This window comes from Lepidochelys kempii, chromosome 14 (assembly GCF_965140285.1).
Source record: "Lepidochelys kempii isolate rLepKem1 chromosome 14, rLepKem1.hap1, whole genome shotgun sequence".
NCBI lineage: Eukaryota > Metazoa > Chordata > Testudines > Cheloniidae > Lepidochelys > Lepidochelys kempii.
In genome coordinates, this window is record NC_136393.1 from 38,572,556 (window position 1) to 38,588,500 (window position 15,945).

The following is a 15,945-nucleotide window of genomic DNA, read 5'->3' on the forward strand; positions in this document are numbered from 1 at the left end:
GGCAGCTCCTTGAGAGATTCCTGGGGGCAGGGTAGTCGTGTTTCATGGTGACCATGGGAAGCCATGCAAAGAGTGCGGCATTGAAGAGACTCTGCTGCTGTCCCAAAGGGTTTCTGTTCTCCTGCATGGTCAGACCGTGGGGCCAGGTTGCAGAATGGGGAAGAGCTGTTTGATGATGAGTTGGAGGATTCACCATATAGGTGGCAGCAGCTGCAGATCCTGGAGTCCCTATGGTAGGGTGACCATGCGTCCGGATTTTCCTGGACATGTCCGGCTTTTTGGGTTTTAAGTCGCCGTCGGGGTGGAATTAGGAAAACTCTCAAAAGGTCCGGGATTACCCTCCCAATGCAGAGCGCGACGTGGCTGACAGGGCGCCCAGGCCAGATTGAGCCGCTCACATCCGGGCCTCCAGCAGCCAGAGCCCGTCCCCTGCTCCCCACTTCCCCTGCAGCCTCAGCGCACCGTGGCTGGATAAGTGTGGGATACCCGGGGATCTGTCAGGGGGCAGGGGTTTGGATAGGGGTCGGGGTTCCATTTCAGCGAGTAGCTGTGGATATTCTGGGTCCTTTTCCGAAAAAGACACCCAGAGGAAATACATACTGACTTTCATGGATTTTGCCACCCGATGGCCAGAAGCAGTAGCTCTAAGCAACACCAGGGCTAAAAGTGTGTGCCAGGCACTAGCAGACATTTTTGCCAGGGTAGGTTGGCCCTCCAACATCCTCACAGATGCAGGAACTAATTTCCTGGGAGGAACTATGGAAAGCCTTTGGGAAGCTCGGGGGTAAATCACTTGGTTGCCACCCCTTACCACCTTCAAACAAATGGCCCAGTGGAGAAGTTTAATGGAACTTTGAGGTCCATGATACTTAAATTCGTAAATGAGCACTCCAATGACTGGGACCTAGTGTTGCAGCAGTTGCTCTTTGCCTACAGAGCTGTACCACATCCCAGTTTAGGGTTTTCCCCATTTGAACTTGTATATGGCTGTGAGGTTAAGGGGCCATTACAGTTGATGAAGCAGCAATGGGAGGGGTTTACACCTTCTCCAGGAACTAACATTCTGGACTTTGTAACCAACCTACAAAACACCCTCCGAACCTCTTTAGCCCTCGCTAAAGAAAACCTACAGGATGCTCAATAAGCGCAAAAAGCCTGGTATGATACACATGCCAGAGAGCGTTCCTTCAAAGTAGGGGACCAGGTCATGGTCTTAAAGGCGCTCCAGGCCCATAAAATGGAAGCATCGTGGGAAGGGCCATTCACGTTCCAAGAACACCTGTTAATTGTCTCATAGCATTCCTCACCTCCAACCGAAAGCCTAAGGTGTACCATATTCATTCTCTAAAGCCCTTTTATTCCAGAGAATTAAATGTTTGTCAGTTTACAGCCCAGGGAGGAGATGACACTGAGTGGCCTGAAGGTGTCTACTACGAAGGGAAAAGTGATGGTGGCGTGGAAGAGGTGAATTGCAGAATGAGGCTGAAAGGATTCTCAGATAGCTGTGCCATTAGCTTCTAGATTCTGCTATATAGATAGATATTGACCAAAAAATCCTAGTGCTGGATGACTGAATGTGTCTTCCGTTGGGAAAAATCCACAAAGACTAGCACAGGAAGTTTGCTATTTCAATTAAACGTGTTGGGGGATCAACATACAGGGAAGAATTAAGATGATAAATATGAATTACAATATGAACTGGTTAAGACCTTTCCCATCAGTTTAATCAAATACCTACTACTGACTGGAATTTTTCCTCCCATCAGGAAAATTTTTACTTTTCACTGAAAACCCTAAATCCATTCCCCCCACCACCACCACCCCAGTTTTTGGCAAATGAAAACTTTCTGCTGAAAACTGATTTTTTAAATTCCAAAACCAATACAGTTTGTTTCTTTAAGTTTTCATTTTTTTTACAAAACAATCCCAAAATGTTTGAGAAAAGCAGACAGATTCTGAGATGTGTTGTTATTTAGCTTAAAAACCAATCTCCATTAAAAAGAACACAGCTGACAATTTCCAACCAGCTTTAAACATTACATGAATTGGGGAACATTAATATTGCCTGATAAGAGCCTGATTTCAAACCCATTGATTCTATCGCATCTGTGTGATTTCTCTTTCAAAGGGATAGTTGTGAGGAGGTAACAACTGAATAAGCAGTAAAGTTGGCAGTGCACAGAATGTTTTACACAGAAGAGCCCCTTTAAACCCTGAGTTAGAGTTGAACCAAGCAGCCAAAGCCCGTCTGTCCTGACCCCGTTCAAGGACATACAGGAGCTCCCTGGGAGTAGAACTCAGACGTCCTGGCCTAGCTCCACACTGCTGTCGGCTGAGTATAGATGGTGTAAATGGCTGTGCAGAATATACAGAGAGTAAGACACGAGGCTACGTTTCCAAAGGTATTTAGATGCCTAGCGGGATTTTCAGAATCACCTAGGAGATCACAACTTGTCGATTTCAAGGGGTTTTGGGGTCCTGATGCTTTTGAGAATCCCACGAGGTGCCTCAATATCTTTAAAAATCTGCCCCACAGCCCCTCTCTGAAAGCCCTTATAGTCCTAGAAGACACAGCAGAGAAAGGGAGACGGGGGAAACAGAGGCAGAAAGCGGGGAAAAGACTGGTCCAAGATCACACAGCAGGTCACTGGCAGAGACCAGAACAGAGCCCAGGTGTCCTGACAGCCACTGCACCACACTGCACAGAGTAAACAATGCAACAGAGCGGTGACGGAGGGATGCTGCTAGCCCATTGTTACATGCAGGCAGAAGTGCAGTTGGGAGTTGTTGCCATAAATCAATTTGGAAGCAGGCAGCAGGCCGTCTAGGCACAGAGCTTGGGGTGTAAAAATTACAGATGAGCTGCTATTTACGATGCTGGGTGAGTCGACATCATATTGCCCTGCAAAGTGAGAATCAGGCTGTGTTAGCATTTTAGTTGATCAGTTTCATACCCAAGCTGTGAGAATTGTTGGGTTTGGAGTGTGCTTTGTTCCATCCTTCATATTGCATTTTATCAAGCCACACCTTGGGCCAAATCCTCTGATGGGATAAATTGATGAAGCGCCCTTGACTTTAAAGGAGCTGATCCAATTTACACCAGTGTGATAACACAACTCATTGATTGTCAGAGGCGAGGAGCACTAACAACACCTACTCATTGTACGTGACGAGTGCTGTGCACCTTTCACGTTCACATAACGAGATATTAGGGAAAGGGGAAACAGGGCCATTCCCTCTGTTGCTCTAATCCTGACCTTTGTCCTTCTCATTCCCTCCACAGACATCACACAGTGCACTGAGGAAGAAAATGTCAAACCAAACCGCTCTGACCGAGTTCCTTCTCCTGGGATTCTCTGACGGTCGGGAGCTGCAGATGTTACACTTTGTGGTGTTTCTATTGCTTTACCTGATATCCCTGCTGGGGAACCTTCTCATCATCACAGCCATAGCCCTTGACCTCCACCTTCACACCCCCATGTACTTCTTCCTGATAAATTTGGGCATCCTCGACCTCGGCTCCATCTCTGTCACTATCCCCAAATCCATGGCCAATTCCCTCATGAACACCAGATCAATTTCTTATTCTGGATGTGTTGCCCAAGTCTTTCTCGTCGTCTTCTTCACTTCAGCAGATTTTGCCTTATTGACCATCATGGCGTATGAGCGATATGTCGCTATCTGCCAACCACTGTACTATGAGACACTGATGAACAGGACAGCTTGTGTCCAAATGGCAGCCAGTGCCTAGACCAGTGGTATTCTCTACTCTGCACTCCAGAGGGCCAAGCCCATTCCTGGGGCCTCTCCAGGGAAATCGGTGATTTTGCACCCAGGATACATTGGGTCCCTTCTGCTGAGCTGTTTTCTACTCTCTCCCCTGCTAATGCCCCCTGGGGATAATCACAGCTCTGTGCTCCTCACAGGGGTTTCCTAGGGGATGTCCCACTTGGTCTGATTGCTTTGGTTGCTCTCAGTAACTGAATCCCTGGGCTGATGTTATGTCCCTGGCACACCATGCTGGGTGCACCACGCTGCGGCAGGGCCTGGGAATAGATTGTGCTCCAATAAGGCAACTTGAGAGAGCAGGACTGTCCCTCGCCTTCGGCCCCTGAACATCTGAGAGGAGCTGAGGTCTCAGTTCACACCCCATTTCCATGTGGAAGCTACAAACATTGTCGAGCAGGATGGGACAGGCTGGCTCGGGAGATAAGAGATGAAGTCGCTGCTTTCACCTCTAAGTCACCTGTCCAAACCCAGCCCCACTGAGCAGGAGCCCAGGGCTAAATGAGCAAAAGCATTTTGGTGCCTAAGTCCAAAATTTACATCCTCAAAAGCTCTGGAGTTATGGGTGCGTGTGTGTCTGCCTGCTGGCCGGCTGATGTGAGCACTGCGTAAGGGCTCTTGGACATGATCTGACCCTTTCTCTCTCCACTGTGTAATAACAGAGCTGACTGAGACTCAACTGAGAGTTTTGTTGCAGACCCATAGAGCTAAAGCCACTAATAACCAGGTCTAAGCATGAGTCTTGCTTTAGGACAGTGTCTCTGGTGCATAAGGCTGCCCAGTCTGCACGATCAGTGAGGCTCCCCCAATAACAGCTGAAATCACTGAGAGCTGTGTTATGTGGCAGGACCTCAAGACATCCCAGAAGGTGCAGGAGGGCTGGCGGAACAGAGGCAGGGGCAGAGCAAATGCCCGGACAGCGGAGAGAGCAAGGTGCCTTTCTTTCCGTCCAGCAGGGTGGGCGGTGAATGCCACAGATGCACCTCTGAACTCTGGGTCTTCACTGACCAAGGACAACAGCTGTGCGTGGGGTGCGGTGAAGGGATGGGCACGTTACTGGAACCTTTGACTGTGGGACTTAAGAACCTGAGGCAAAAGGACACTGCCCAACATACTCTGGGGTGGGTGTTTTGCTCATGGTTTATGTTATGAATCCTGCTTGCAGTGCTTTCCCAAGTTAATGCCAGGTTCCTTTCCCCCTTTTTACTGTAAGCAGGGTCAGGATGAGCTCCACCCTGACACCTGGTGGTGAGGTGTGGCAAGTTGTGGAAAAGAACTTCAGGGGCTGATCTCATTTGCATCGGCTCACCCACCCCGCCAAGCATGAGCCCATAGCTGCCCAAATGGTCACTCTGGCTGCTGTGGGATCCCCAGTGTTTCTGTTATTGGGGCAGGAAGAATAAATTGTTATTATCTTGATTATGTGACTCAAGGAGAATGGAACTTTACTTGGCCTTTTGTTATGATGGAGGCGTGTGACGCAGCAGGGAGGGGGGAGTGCTGACCTGGGAATGTGGCAGGGGAGTTTCACTGGGAATGGGATACCTGAGCGCCTGTAACCTGAGCCAGGACGGGGAGGGGGAGGTAACACCTCTACCCGGGAAACTGGACAAAGGCTGCAGGAGAGAGACTGCTGGAGGGGTTTTGTTTTCAGTTTGGTGCTGGGTGGTGGAACACAGGGAACCCCAGGGCTGGGGTCTAAGCTCCCTGCCCCCCAGAAGGACTTGACTGAGGGGTCCTGGTTGTCCCCACAAGCTCTGTTTTAGACTATGTTCCTATTGTCCAATAAACCTTCCGTTTTACTGGCTGGCTGACAGTCACAGTGAATCCCAGGAAGAGGGGTGCAGGGCCCGGACTCCCCCACACTCCGTGACAAGGGGCTCGCCATCAACGAAGTAGCACTCGGGACAAGGGTAGACAAGGGACATGGGTTCCAAAACTCAGTGAATTGAGAGAGGTTGGGGACAGGTGTTAGTACCTGGTCTTGTGGGCCTTTAGAGAGGGCCTGAAACATCAATTGCACATTCCTCTTTCTCCACTGTGAAATATCAGAGCTAATTTTGGGTCTATTAGGAGTCTAACTACAGGTGCTGAGCTGAATTTGCTTTGGGGTTATGGTGCATCAGCACTGAGGTTCCCACTACTACAAGATGAAGTCACTAAAGAGCTAAAATTACTGAGCACTGTGTTAAGTAGTGGGGAGCCTGAAGATATTTATTGCTGGGCAGTGACTGGAGTAGGACAGCAGGAGCTGCCTGCGGGATGGCTGGTGGAGTGGGACGGAGCAGAGCAGAGTGGCTCGCGGGACGGCTGGTAGAGCGGAGCGGAGCGAAGCCCTATGGAGCGGCGGGGCAGTCCGCTTCGGATCATGTAAGGTGCCCCTTACCGCACACACACACCCCCACCCCAGGCTGGGGAGTAACACTCTGCAGATGACCTTTTGAACTCTGGGGCTGGGCGTTTGGGTTCTTGGACTTTGGGTGATCTTTGGGTTGCTGGACTCAAGAGATGTTTGGGTTGTTGGACTCAAGAACCAGAGGGAAAGGACATGGCCCAATCTGCTGGGGTGGGTCTTTGCTCATGGTTTGGTTGATGAACCCTACTTGTGGTGTTTTCCCAATTTAATGCTGATGTCGTTTAGCTCATGTTATTAAAGATTTTCTGCTACACCGAGACGTTGTGCTTACGAGAGGGGAAGTATTGTCTCTTTGAGGCTCCCAGGATTGTGTGTTAGATTTTCCCAGGTCACTGGGTGGGGGCTTGAGCCGGTTTTGCATTTGCTTTGTTGAGAGGGAACCCCTGTGTTCTGAACCCGGCCCTTGCTGCTACCAACTCGGCCTGGCAGAAGGGTTACATTGTTAAAAGTTTCTTTGCTACACTCGGGCTCTGTGCTTGTGAGAGGGGAAGTGTTATCTCTAGAGGCGCCCAACGGGGGATGTGTAATTGTCCCAGGTCACTAGTTGGGGGCTCAAGCCAGTGTTGTGTTGCATTGTTGAAAAGGACCCCCTAGATATTGAACCCGGCCCTTGTTGCTGCCGACTCCAACTGGCAGAAGGGTTACACAGGTTTCTTAAAAGTGAAGGGAGAGGTTCTCAGTTGGTCTAAATCATTATAGCTGGATAGGTGCGACCGCGCGGTGCTGCCGGCTGGGAGAGCAGCCTGAGGCAGAAGCCTCCAGCTCGCATGATATTCCAGGCAGGACTGAATCTCCATGAGACGAAACTTAAAGAAGAGAATGACCTGGAGTCTCTGGCTCCCATTTGGTGCTCTAAGAGGAGAAGCTCCATGTCTGTCCAGCCGCCCCAATCCACCTCACCGAGGTATGCCAGGAGCACCCAGGAGACATACGCCGGCTACCAATCCACCATCTGCCGTGAAGGCAAGGAGCTGCTGCTGTGTAGCAATGCAGTACCGCGTCTGCCAGCAGCACCCAGGAGACATACGGTGAGCTGAGCGGGCTCCAGGCTTCCCGTGGTATGGCGTCTGCATGGATAACCCAGGGAAAAAGGCGTGAAACGATTGTCTGCTGTTGCTTTCACAGAGGGAGGGAAGGAGGGGGGGGGGTCCTGACGACATGTACCCAGAATCACGTGCGACAATGTTTCTGCCCATCAGGCATTGGGAGCTTAACCCAGAATTCCAATGGGCAGCGGAGACTGCGGGAACTGTGGGATAGCTACCCACAGTGCACCGCTCTGTAAGTCGACGCAATCACGGTATTGACGACGCACTCCGCTGACTTAATGCATTTAGTGTGGATATACGCAATCCACTGAATAAAATCCGTTTCTAAAAATTGACTTCTATAAAATGGACCTTATTTCGTAGTGTAGACATACCCTAAGAGAGTTAAGCATCTAACTCCCATTGTGCAGACAATGGGCACTGGGCACCTGTTTCCCTGAAACCACTCTGAAAATCCCTGTCATAGCTCACATCCTGGAGCAAGTATCCACTGTATTGTTCCAGATTCTGCAGCACGCACACCCCCTTGTTTCTGCTCTAATTACACAGGATGCTGCAGAGTCGGTTACAGGTCCCCCCAGAGGACCAAGCCCATTCCTGGGGCCTCTCCATGGAAATCAACAATTAGTACCCAGGATGCATGGTGCCCATTCTGTTGAGCTGTTTTCTACTCACTAGATATTACCTCACCCACCTTGTCTCTCTGTTCCCCGAAACAGCATCTTTAGAGATCAGGACAGTCCCTGGTCTTCGCTTCCAGCACTGGACATGTGAAAGGAGAGGAGGTCTCAGTTCACACCCCATGTCCACATGAATGCTATAGCCATCTCGGCTCAGGATGGAACATGCTGGCTTGGGAGATAACCGATGAAGCGGCTGCTTTCATGTCTAGGTCACCTATTCAACCCAGCCCCAGTGAGCAGTGCCCCAGTGTCCTCCCCTTCTGAGCTCCATGAAAAATTGGTTTTGTGCCTCATCTCCTTGGACACGTCATGAAAGCACCCACCAAACATCTCATCCATCCAAACTAGAACGCATTAATTCCCTGTGAGCAGCCTCAGCAGAGACCATGGACCAGCACGGACCTGAAGAGATCATCTCAAAATGGGAGAGGGTAGATCGGGCTCCCAGTCCCCTTCACTACATGGTCTCTTCATGGAGATTGCGATAGACATCAAAGGAGCCAATTGTTGCCAGTCAAAGTAAAGGTGGGTTCTGTAGGGATGGGCTTTAGTGTGGAACCAGAACCTCAGATCCTAAGCCCCCTCGCCTGAGCTTTGGGGAAGTGAGGATCCCAAGAAGGAGCCCAGTGTCTGAGCTGGGCCCATCTCAAATTAGTTTGCAATTTCCTGATAGAAATAGTCTTCTTCTGTCAGCCACACAACCCTCAGCTCTGATATAGCAGGGAAGGCCCGGTCCTGATCCCACTGCAGTCACGAGCAATGCTCCCACTGACTTCAGCAGTTCCAGGGGTGGATAATAGAGGTGCACGCCGTGTGTTCATTAGAGCAAATTTCTCCAAGGAAATTTCTTCACTTCACAGGTTTTTGTTTCATTTTTTCCCCATTCCATGGAGAGGTGGCCACATCAAGCAAAGGATATTTGTATGGATGGAAATGTAGGTGGGGAAGGAAATGAAGTGACCTAGTCCAGGGTTGCACAGTTAGGAACGGAGAGAGCTACAAACATGGGCTGGGGCTTCCAAGCTGTCTTACCCCAGTTCAAACAGAGAGACGTTAATGGCATCCCTGTGTGTTCCCACACTGGTCATTGGTGCGGATACGCTCCCCCCATGGAAACCAGGAGTGATTCCACTGGACTCAGTAAGACTCATTCTTCTCTCCCTCAGCCTGGTGTAAATAAAGAGTAACTCTAGTTGAGGAAATGGAGCTGTTTCTCCTCTTACTCACCCAGTGAGTAACTCAACAGAGTTAGGCCATGTCGACACTATGGACCTTACAGCTTTTCCCTTTACCGCCGTGTCTACCCTTCGGATCTTACTACCTTTACCGCTTGGGTCGGTCAAACTTTTGTTGGTCGGGGTGGTTTTTTCACATCCCGACCGACAAAATTGGTGGTGTAGACAAAGCTTAAGGTGGCGGTTTTTGGTTAACTTATTGTTAGTTATGTTAATTGAAGGATGAATTCACAGCCATCAATCTCAATGAGGTCTGTGATTGATCCAGCCATTAGTACCTCGCAGTTTAACAATACAAGGCAGCAGAAGGAAACTGGAAGTTATGGAGGGGCTTATAACTCCGGAAGCCCTTGGTCAAATGACAACAAATTTGGAACTTGAATGCTACCCCGGGCCTGCCTGAGGCACCCAAATTTCAAAGCTATCCAAGTAACCATTCAGCTTCTAGTGCACGTCCAGAAACTGAGCTTTAAACCATACAAAATGGCGGGAATGGAAATCCTCTAGCCCTCCTTCTGCATTGGCACAAGCGCACAATCCAACACGCAGACTTTCTTAAATTCCATTCTCATTTTGGGTCCCCCAAGATTTAGTGGGGGCCGTGCACTACCTTGGGTAAAATGAGACAGATTGAGACCAGTTTGACCTGCCTCACATCAGTAGTTTGATCTCTAGCTTTGAGCAAAATAAACAAACCTAGAAACTTGTAACGGGGCTCATATCTGCACAACCCTCTCTCAGATGACCCCACATTTAGGTCACTAATCCTACCCTGCACCCTCCTAAGGCACATTAAGTTTCAAAAGAATCTGACTAAGCTTCTCTTCTGTTTTTTCCCTTTTTTTTTTTTTTTAAAGGAGGACCTTTAAACAGAAGTCATGGTGCAACCTTAACTAGAAGGGCGTTGCTGTGATGGTAATAATATTCATCAGTTCATTTACTGGTTGGGTACCCATCTTGCAGGTTTCTATGAACCCTGCTATTGGAATATTCCAGGAGCATTGAGATGGGATTGTGATGTTCAGCAATGAGAATCTCAGAGACAGGAACAAACAAAAAACTCAACATCACGGCACTGATATTTAGCTCATGTAACCTGGCCGAGTTCCATAGCACTCTGCCAATTTACATTCGCTGAGGAGCTGGTCTAATTGACTTCAGTGGGGCTGGGGCTGACTTACACAACAGTTGTTTGGGGATCTGGACCCTTTGAGTCCAAGGCAGCTAGAGGTGATTTACAGAAACTGGGGCACTGACCCATTCACTTCAGTGGAGCTACCCTGATTTGAACTTGCTGAGGATCGGAACCATTGATTCCAATCGGCCTCGGGCTGATTTCTACTCTCTGGCTCTTTGCATTTCATCAGTTTCTCTGACATGAATGTCTCGTGTAAATTACACATTTTTAAACAGTGCATCTGTAGCCAAAGGAGCCTTTTATTTTAATGTCGTCTGCCAGAAGGAAAACAATGTTACTACTGAGAAAGAAAGAAAGAAAGAAAGAAAGAAAGAAAGAAAGAAAGAAAGAAAGAAAGAAAGAAAGAAAGAAAGAAAGAAAGAAAGAAAGAAAGAAAGAAAGAAAGGAAAAGACCTGGGCTATTCATCCCAATAAAAGTTGAAGATCAGATGCAGAAAATCTCCACAACACTGTCCCCAGTTCTGTCCCAAGTGGGAATGAATCGCTCTGTCACCCTTACAAGTTATACTTGTAATGCATCCCAGTGGACAAAGAGCTAGGAAAGAGGAGACTGGTTACAAATGTTTGACTCTTCTTTGGTTCAGTTTCACAGGCAAAGGATATGGGTTGGAAACTGCGACATGGGCCAGATCCCCAGCTGGTGTAAATGGATGTAGCTCCCTGGAAGTCAATGAGTCAGATCCCCAAGTGGTATAAATAGCCCACGCTACTCTGAAGTCAATGGAAGTGTATCAACTTACACCAGCCCAGGACCTGGTCCTTAGTTTTTAGTGTTTGTCTCTTAGTGAGGAACTTCAAGCAGCCAGGGCAGCCTGAGCTGTGGGTTCCTCTGGTGGCTGCATCCCAAGAGCTGCTGGTGCAATGCAGGAGAAAAACACCTCTGCTCCCCTAGAGGTGACTATGTGGAGTTAATGAAGGAACAGGCTATTCCAGGCCAACTGAGACTCTGGTGCCAAGAGGCTCTTAGCTATTGTAGAGCCCATGTCTGTGCTACAAATATATGTTTTATTTTGCCATCCTGTGGGGACCCCCTTTGTGATCCAGCCCTGCCTTGTTTTTAGCTAAAGGTCCTTCAAGAGATGCTGTCATCATGTGAGATGCAGGGCAGGTGCTGTTCCCCCTCTGGGGGGTTAGGGTCAACTAGGGCAGGTTGTCAGGATGGTTTGCTCCTGAGGTGAGAGCAGAGCTGGGCTCACAGCCCTGGAGACCAGATTCAGCTATTTAGCCCCAGAGCAGGGATATCTTGGGCTGTGACCTTGTTTGAAGCCGGCACAAACCAGGATCAGCTCGAGAGCTGGGACTGTCTTTCAGTCCCTGATCCCATTTAGTCCATCACCTTTCACCCAAGCCTGCCCTAGCAGGGAAGCAGGGAGCGCCCATCTGTGCTAGGAACTGCAGAGAGACCCCTGCAACTCAGGACATCCAGCAAAGGGATGTGACAACAGCTGGTGGATACTACAGTGATGGGGGCATGAGAGAGAGAGAGAGAGAACCAAAGAATCCTGGCAGCGGGTGAATAGATAGATAGATAGATAGATAGATAGATAGATAGATAGATAGATAGATAGATAGATAGATAGATAGATAGATAGATAATGACCAATGATTCCTAACACAGTCGGATCAAATGCATCACAAATTGGAATAAAGACCAACAAAGTAAGTTTTCTATTACAATTAAATATGTTAGAGTATTCATATATGGGGCAAATTTAATATCAGAAATATGAATTGCAATTAGAACTCTTTAAGACATTTACTATCAAATTATGCAGATATCTAGAGATGATCAGATTTTTTTTTCCACCAGAAAAAATTGACTTTTCATTGAGGTTGTGAGAACCGAACAGTTTCAGCCGAAAACTGTTGGAACCTCAAAATTTTTAGGCATAATCAAAAAAAGTTTTCATTTTTATGGATATCAGAAACTTTCCATGAAAATATATTAAGTGAAAACTGAATTTTCCTTTGAAATAAAGTAGAAATTGTCTGACTACTCCTACCTGGAAACTTAGCTTTTCACCAGGGTGGGGAACATGAATATTGTCCAATAACACCATAATTTCCAACCCTATTCCCTCTATTGCAAACGTGTTTGTCTGTTTCAAAGGGGTAGCTGCAGGATGGTAAAACTGAGTACGTAGCAAAGTTGGTCGCCCAGAGAATGTGTTTTAAACATACTAACCTCTTTAAACTAAAGCCCTGAGAGTCGAAGCTCCCAGACAAAGGCTGTCTCTCTTTATCCTACCCAAGGACAGGCAGGAGGTTGATGGAACTAGAACCCAGATCTCCACTTCTACCATCATAGCCTCTGTCCCACACTGCTGCCTGCTAAACAAAAATACTGTCAACATGTGCACAGAACATGCACACAGGAAGACACAATCCATCCCCAAAAGAGTTCACATTCAAAGTACACGAGACAGACAAAGGGAAGGGGAGGAAAGAGAGGCAGCGGTGACTGCTCCATGGTCACAAAGTGACAGAGGCAAGACTAGAACCGAAGTCTCCTGACTCACACAGCACAGAAATAAAGTCACAGAGGGGAACCACACAACCCAGCAGCAACTGAGCGATGCGACCAGCCCATCATCACCCAGCAATGGGAGTGCAGCTGGGATCTGGTGCCATAAATCAACGTGTAAGTAGGCATCAGGCGGTATGTGGGATGTTGGGGTGGAATCATCACAGAAAAGCTGCCATGCGGGAAGCTGGGTGATTCTGTGTTGTATTTCTCAGTTAAGTGGGAATCAGACTGTGCTGGCATTTTAGTATTTTAGTTGAGTTGGCCAAGTTGTGAGCCTGCTGTCTGTAGCAATAGGGGCATAATTTTGGCTCAAATTGTTGGATTTGGATTGTACTTTGTTCCATCTTTCATCCTGCATTTGATCAAGCCACATCCTCATCTTGGGCCAGATCCTCAGATGGTGTAAACTGACCCAGCTCCAGTGACTTTAAGGGAGCGATGCCAATTTACACTCCTGTCATAACGCACCAGAGTAGTGCCCTGGTTGTGAGCGGTGAGGAGCCCTCATTACTCCAGACAATGGAAGTGACAAGTGCTGTGCACCTTTGACATTCACATCATGAGATATCATGGAGAGGGGAATTAGAGTCATTCCCTCTCTCGCTATAACCCTGACCATTGCTCTTGTCCTTCCCTCCACAGCCATCACATGATGAACTAAGAAAGAAAATGTCCAACCAAACTACCGTGACCGAGTTCCTTCTCCTGGGATTCTCTGATGTTCGAGAGCTGCAGATTTTGCACTTCATTGTGTTTCTAGTGCTTTACCTGGCAGCCCTGACAGGAAATCTTCTCATCATCATAGCCATAGCTCTTGACTACCACCTTCACACCCCCATGTACTTCTTCCTGATGAGTTTGTCCATCCTAGACCTCGGCTCCATCTCTGTCACCATCCCCAAATCTATGGCCAATTCCCTTATGAACACCAGATCCATTTCCTATTCTGGATGTGTCGCCCAAGTCTTTTTCTTCATCTTCTTTGCTGAAACCGACTTTGTCTTACTCACCATCATGGCATACGATCGATATGTCGCCATCTGCAAACCACTGCACTATGAGACTATAATGAACAGGAGAGCTTGTGTCCAAATGGCAGCCAGTGCCTGGATCAGTGTAGTTCTCTATTCTTCATTGCATACTGGGTACACGTTTTCGATAACCTTCTGTGGAGGCAACATGGTGGATCAGTTCTTCTGTGAAATCCCCCAGCTACTGAAGCTCGCCTGCTCTAACTCGTACTTCAGTGAAGTTGGGCTTATTGCATTTGGTGTGTGTTTAACCCTAAGTTGCTTTGTTTTTATAATTGTGACATATGTTCAGATCTTGACCACGGTATTGAGAATCCCCTCTGAGCAGGGACGACATAAAACCTTCTCCACATGCCTTCCTCACCTCATTGTAATTTCCATGTTTCTTTCCACTGCTGTCTTTGCTCACATGAAACCCATCTCCAGCTCTCCGTCAGCTCTGGATCTTGTGGTGGCTGTTCTCTATTCCGTGCTGCCGCCAGTGATGAATCCAATCATCTACAGCATGAGGAACAAGGAAATAAAAGCTTCCCTGAGGAAACTGACTGGGTGGAGGTTATTCAACAAAAATAAAATGTCTGCATTTCTCTGATGAACATGGTTTTATCTGTTTTTTTTACAAATACAATCAACTGATGACATTATTGTCCCCATAAGAATATGGTGTGTGATTTTTTTTTGCAAAATGCTGTATGTATAGTGGTAAATCCACACTAACTCCTCTAAGTCAGTGGAGTTCTTCTAGGTTTATAGCAGTATAAGTAAGATGAAAATCTATCTATCTCATGCTTTTATACTGCCACCCCTCACCATGTTATCTAAATACCTTCCACATAAAATCAGTAGCCATTAGAAAGTACCCATTGGACTTCATGGACTCTCTGGTTCTTCTCCTTTTTGGGGGTCAAAACTTTGCTTGGGGTATGATGGCTTTTAGGTTTCTGTTTGCTGATGTGACAGAGTGGGATATGGCAGCATCAGATCATGAACTCTGTGTTTTGCTATCTGGGTAAATATTGACATAGTGACTGCAGAAGTCTGGGCTTGCTCAATAGCCGTCTATCGCTCTTTGTTCATGGCAGCTCTCCTCCTACCTGAGAAAGGTGCCTGTTACTTTGCTGAAGGACTATCACTCAGACAAATCAAGACTGAAGTCTGGGGCCTTTGATTTTTGTTGCCTTTCACCTACAGGCCCTGCTGCATGGAACAAGTCTTTTGCTGTATAGGGAGTCTGCAAGTGATGGGGGGGAGGGGGGGAGCATGGCTGGTGGGTCTGGAAGTCTTAATTTTAGCACATGACAAAGAGACAGGGGACCTATTTAAGTGCAGAGTCCTACCCTGTGTCAGGTGCCAGCCATAATCCAATGTAAGAAGGATTTGCAGGAGTTCGTTCTATCTAATCTAATCTAATCTATCTATCGTAGGATTCCACACTGTCACCCATCACCATGCTATCTGAGCACCTTCCACATAAAATCAGGAGCCATAGCAAAGCCCCTAGTAGACCGTGAGGAGCCAGAGACTCCATTCCTTTTTTTGTTCTTCCCCTCAGGGTAAAAAATATGATTGTGGTATCAGTGCAGTTGTTTGGTTCTTGCTTCTTTCTCAGATTTTTTAAATTTTATTTTAGGGGGTTTTTTGTTTTTTTTTTACTGGTGGATTGATTTGTTTCTTTATGAGGTGGGAGTGCCTGGGGACAGGAGCACTGGAAGCTCCCTAGAAGTGGGGGGGCCACCGACACCTGAACCAAGTCCCCACCCCCATATGGCCTCTTCCCCCGAGGCCCCACCCTCATGCCGCCTCTTCCCCCGAAGGCCCTTCCCCACGCTTGCTCCTCTCTGCCCCCTCCCCACCATCGCTCACCCTTAAGGCCAGTAAAAAGTGGGAGAACATAGCCCTCCCACTTTTAAAAGTGATGGGGCCATGGCCCCCTGCCCCTCCACCCCCATCTCCATTCTGGTTCCTCTGCCTGGGGAGAGGCTGAGTGTTTGGGTAGACAGTGTTGTCAGTGTTTTCTCAT

General features: G+C 47.9%; 2 protein-coding genes across 2 annotated transcripts in view; both read left to right on the top strand.

Moving 5' to 3' along the window:
• LOC144929110 (von Willebrand factor A domain-containing protein 5A-like) overlaps nt 1–15,945 on the top strand; it is a 181,279-nt gene that overhangs the window by 154,103 nt on the left and 11,231 nt on the right. The window lies entirely within an intron of this gene.
• On the top strand, nt 13,564–14,517 carry LOC144929455 (olfactory receptor 14A16-like). Its single transcript, XM_078848889.1, has one exon. The coding sequence runs from the start codon at nt 13,564–13,566 to the stop codon at nt 14,515–14,517; it is 954 nt and encodes a 317-aa protein (XP_078705015.1).

Coding starts and splice junctions, on each gene's coding strand:
- LOC144929455 (XM_078848889.1), top strand. CDS start 13,564: ATGTCCAACCAAACTACCGTGACCGAGTTCCTTCTCCTGGGATTCTCT.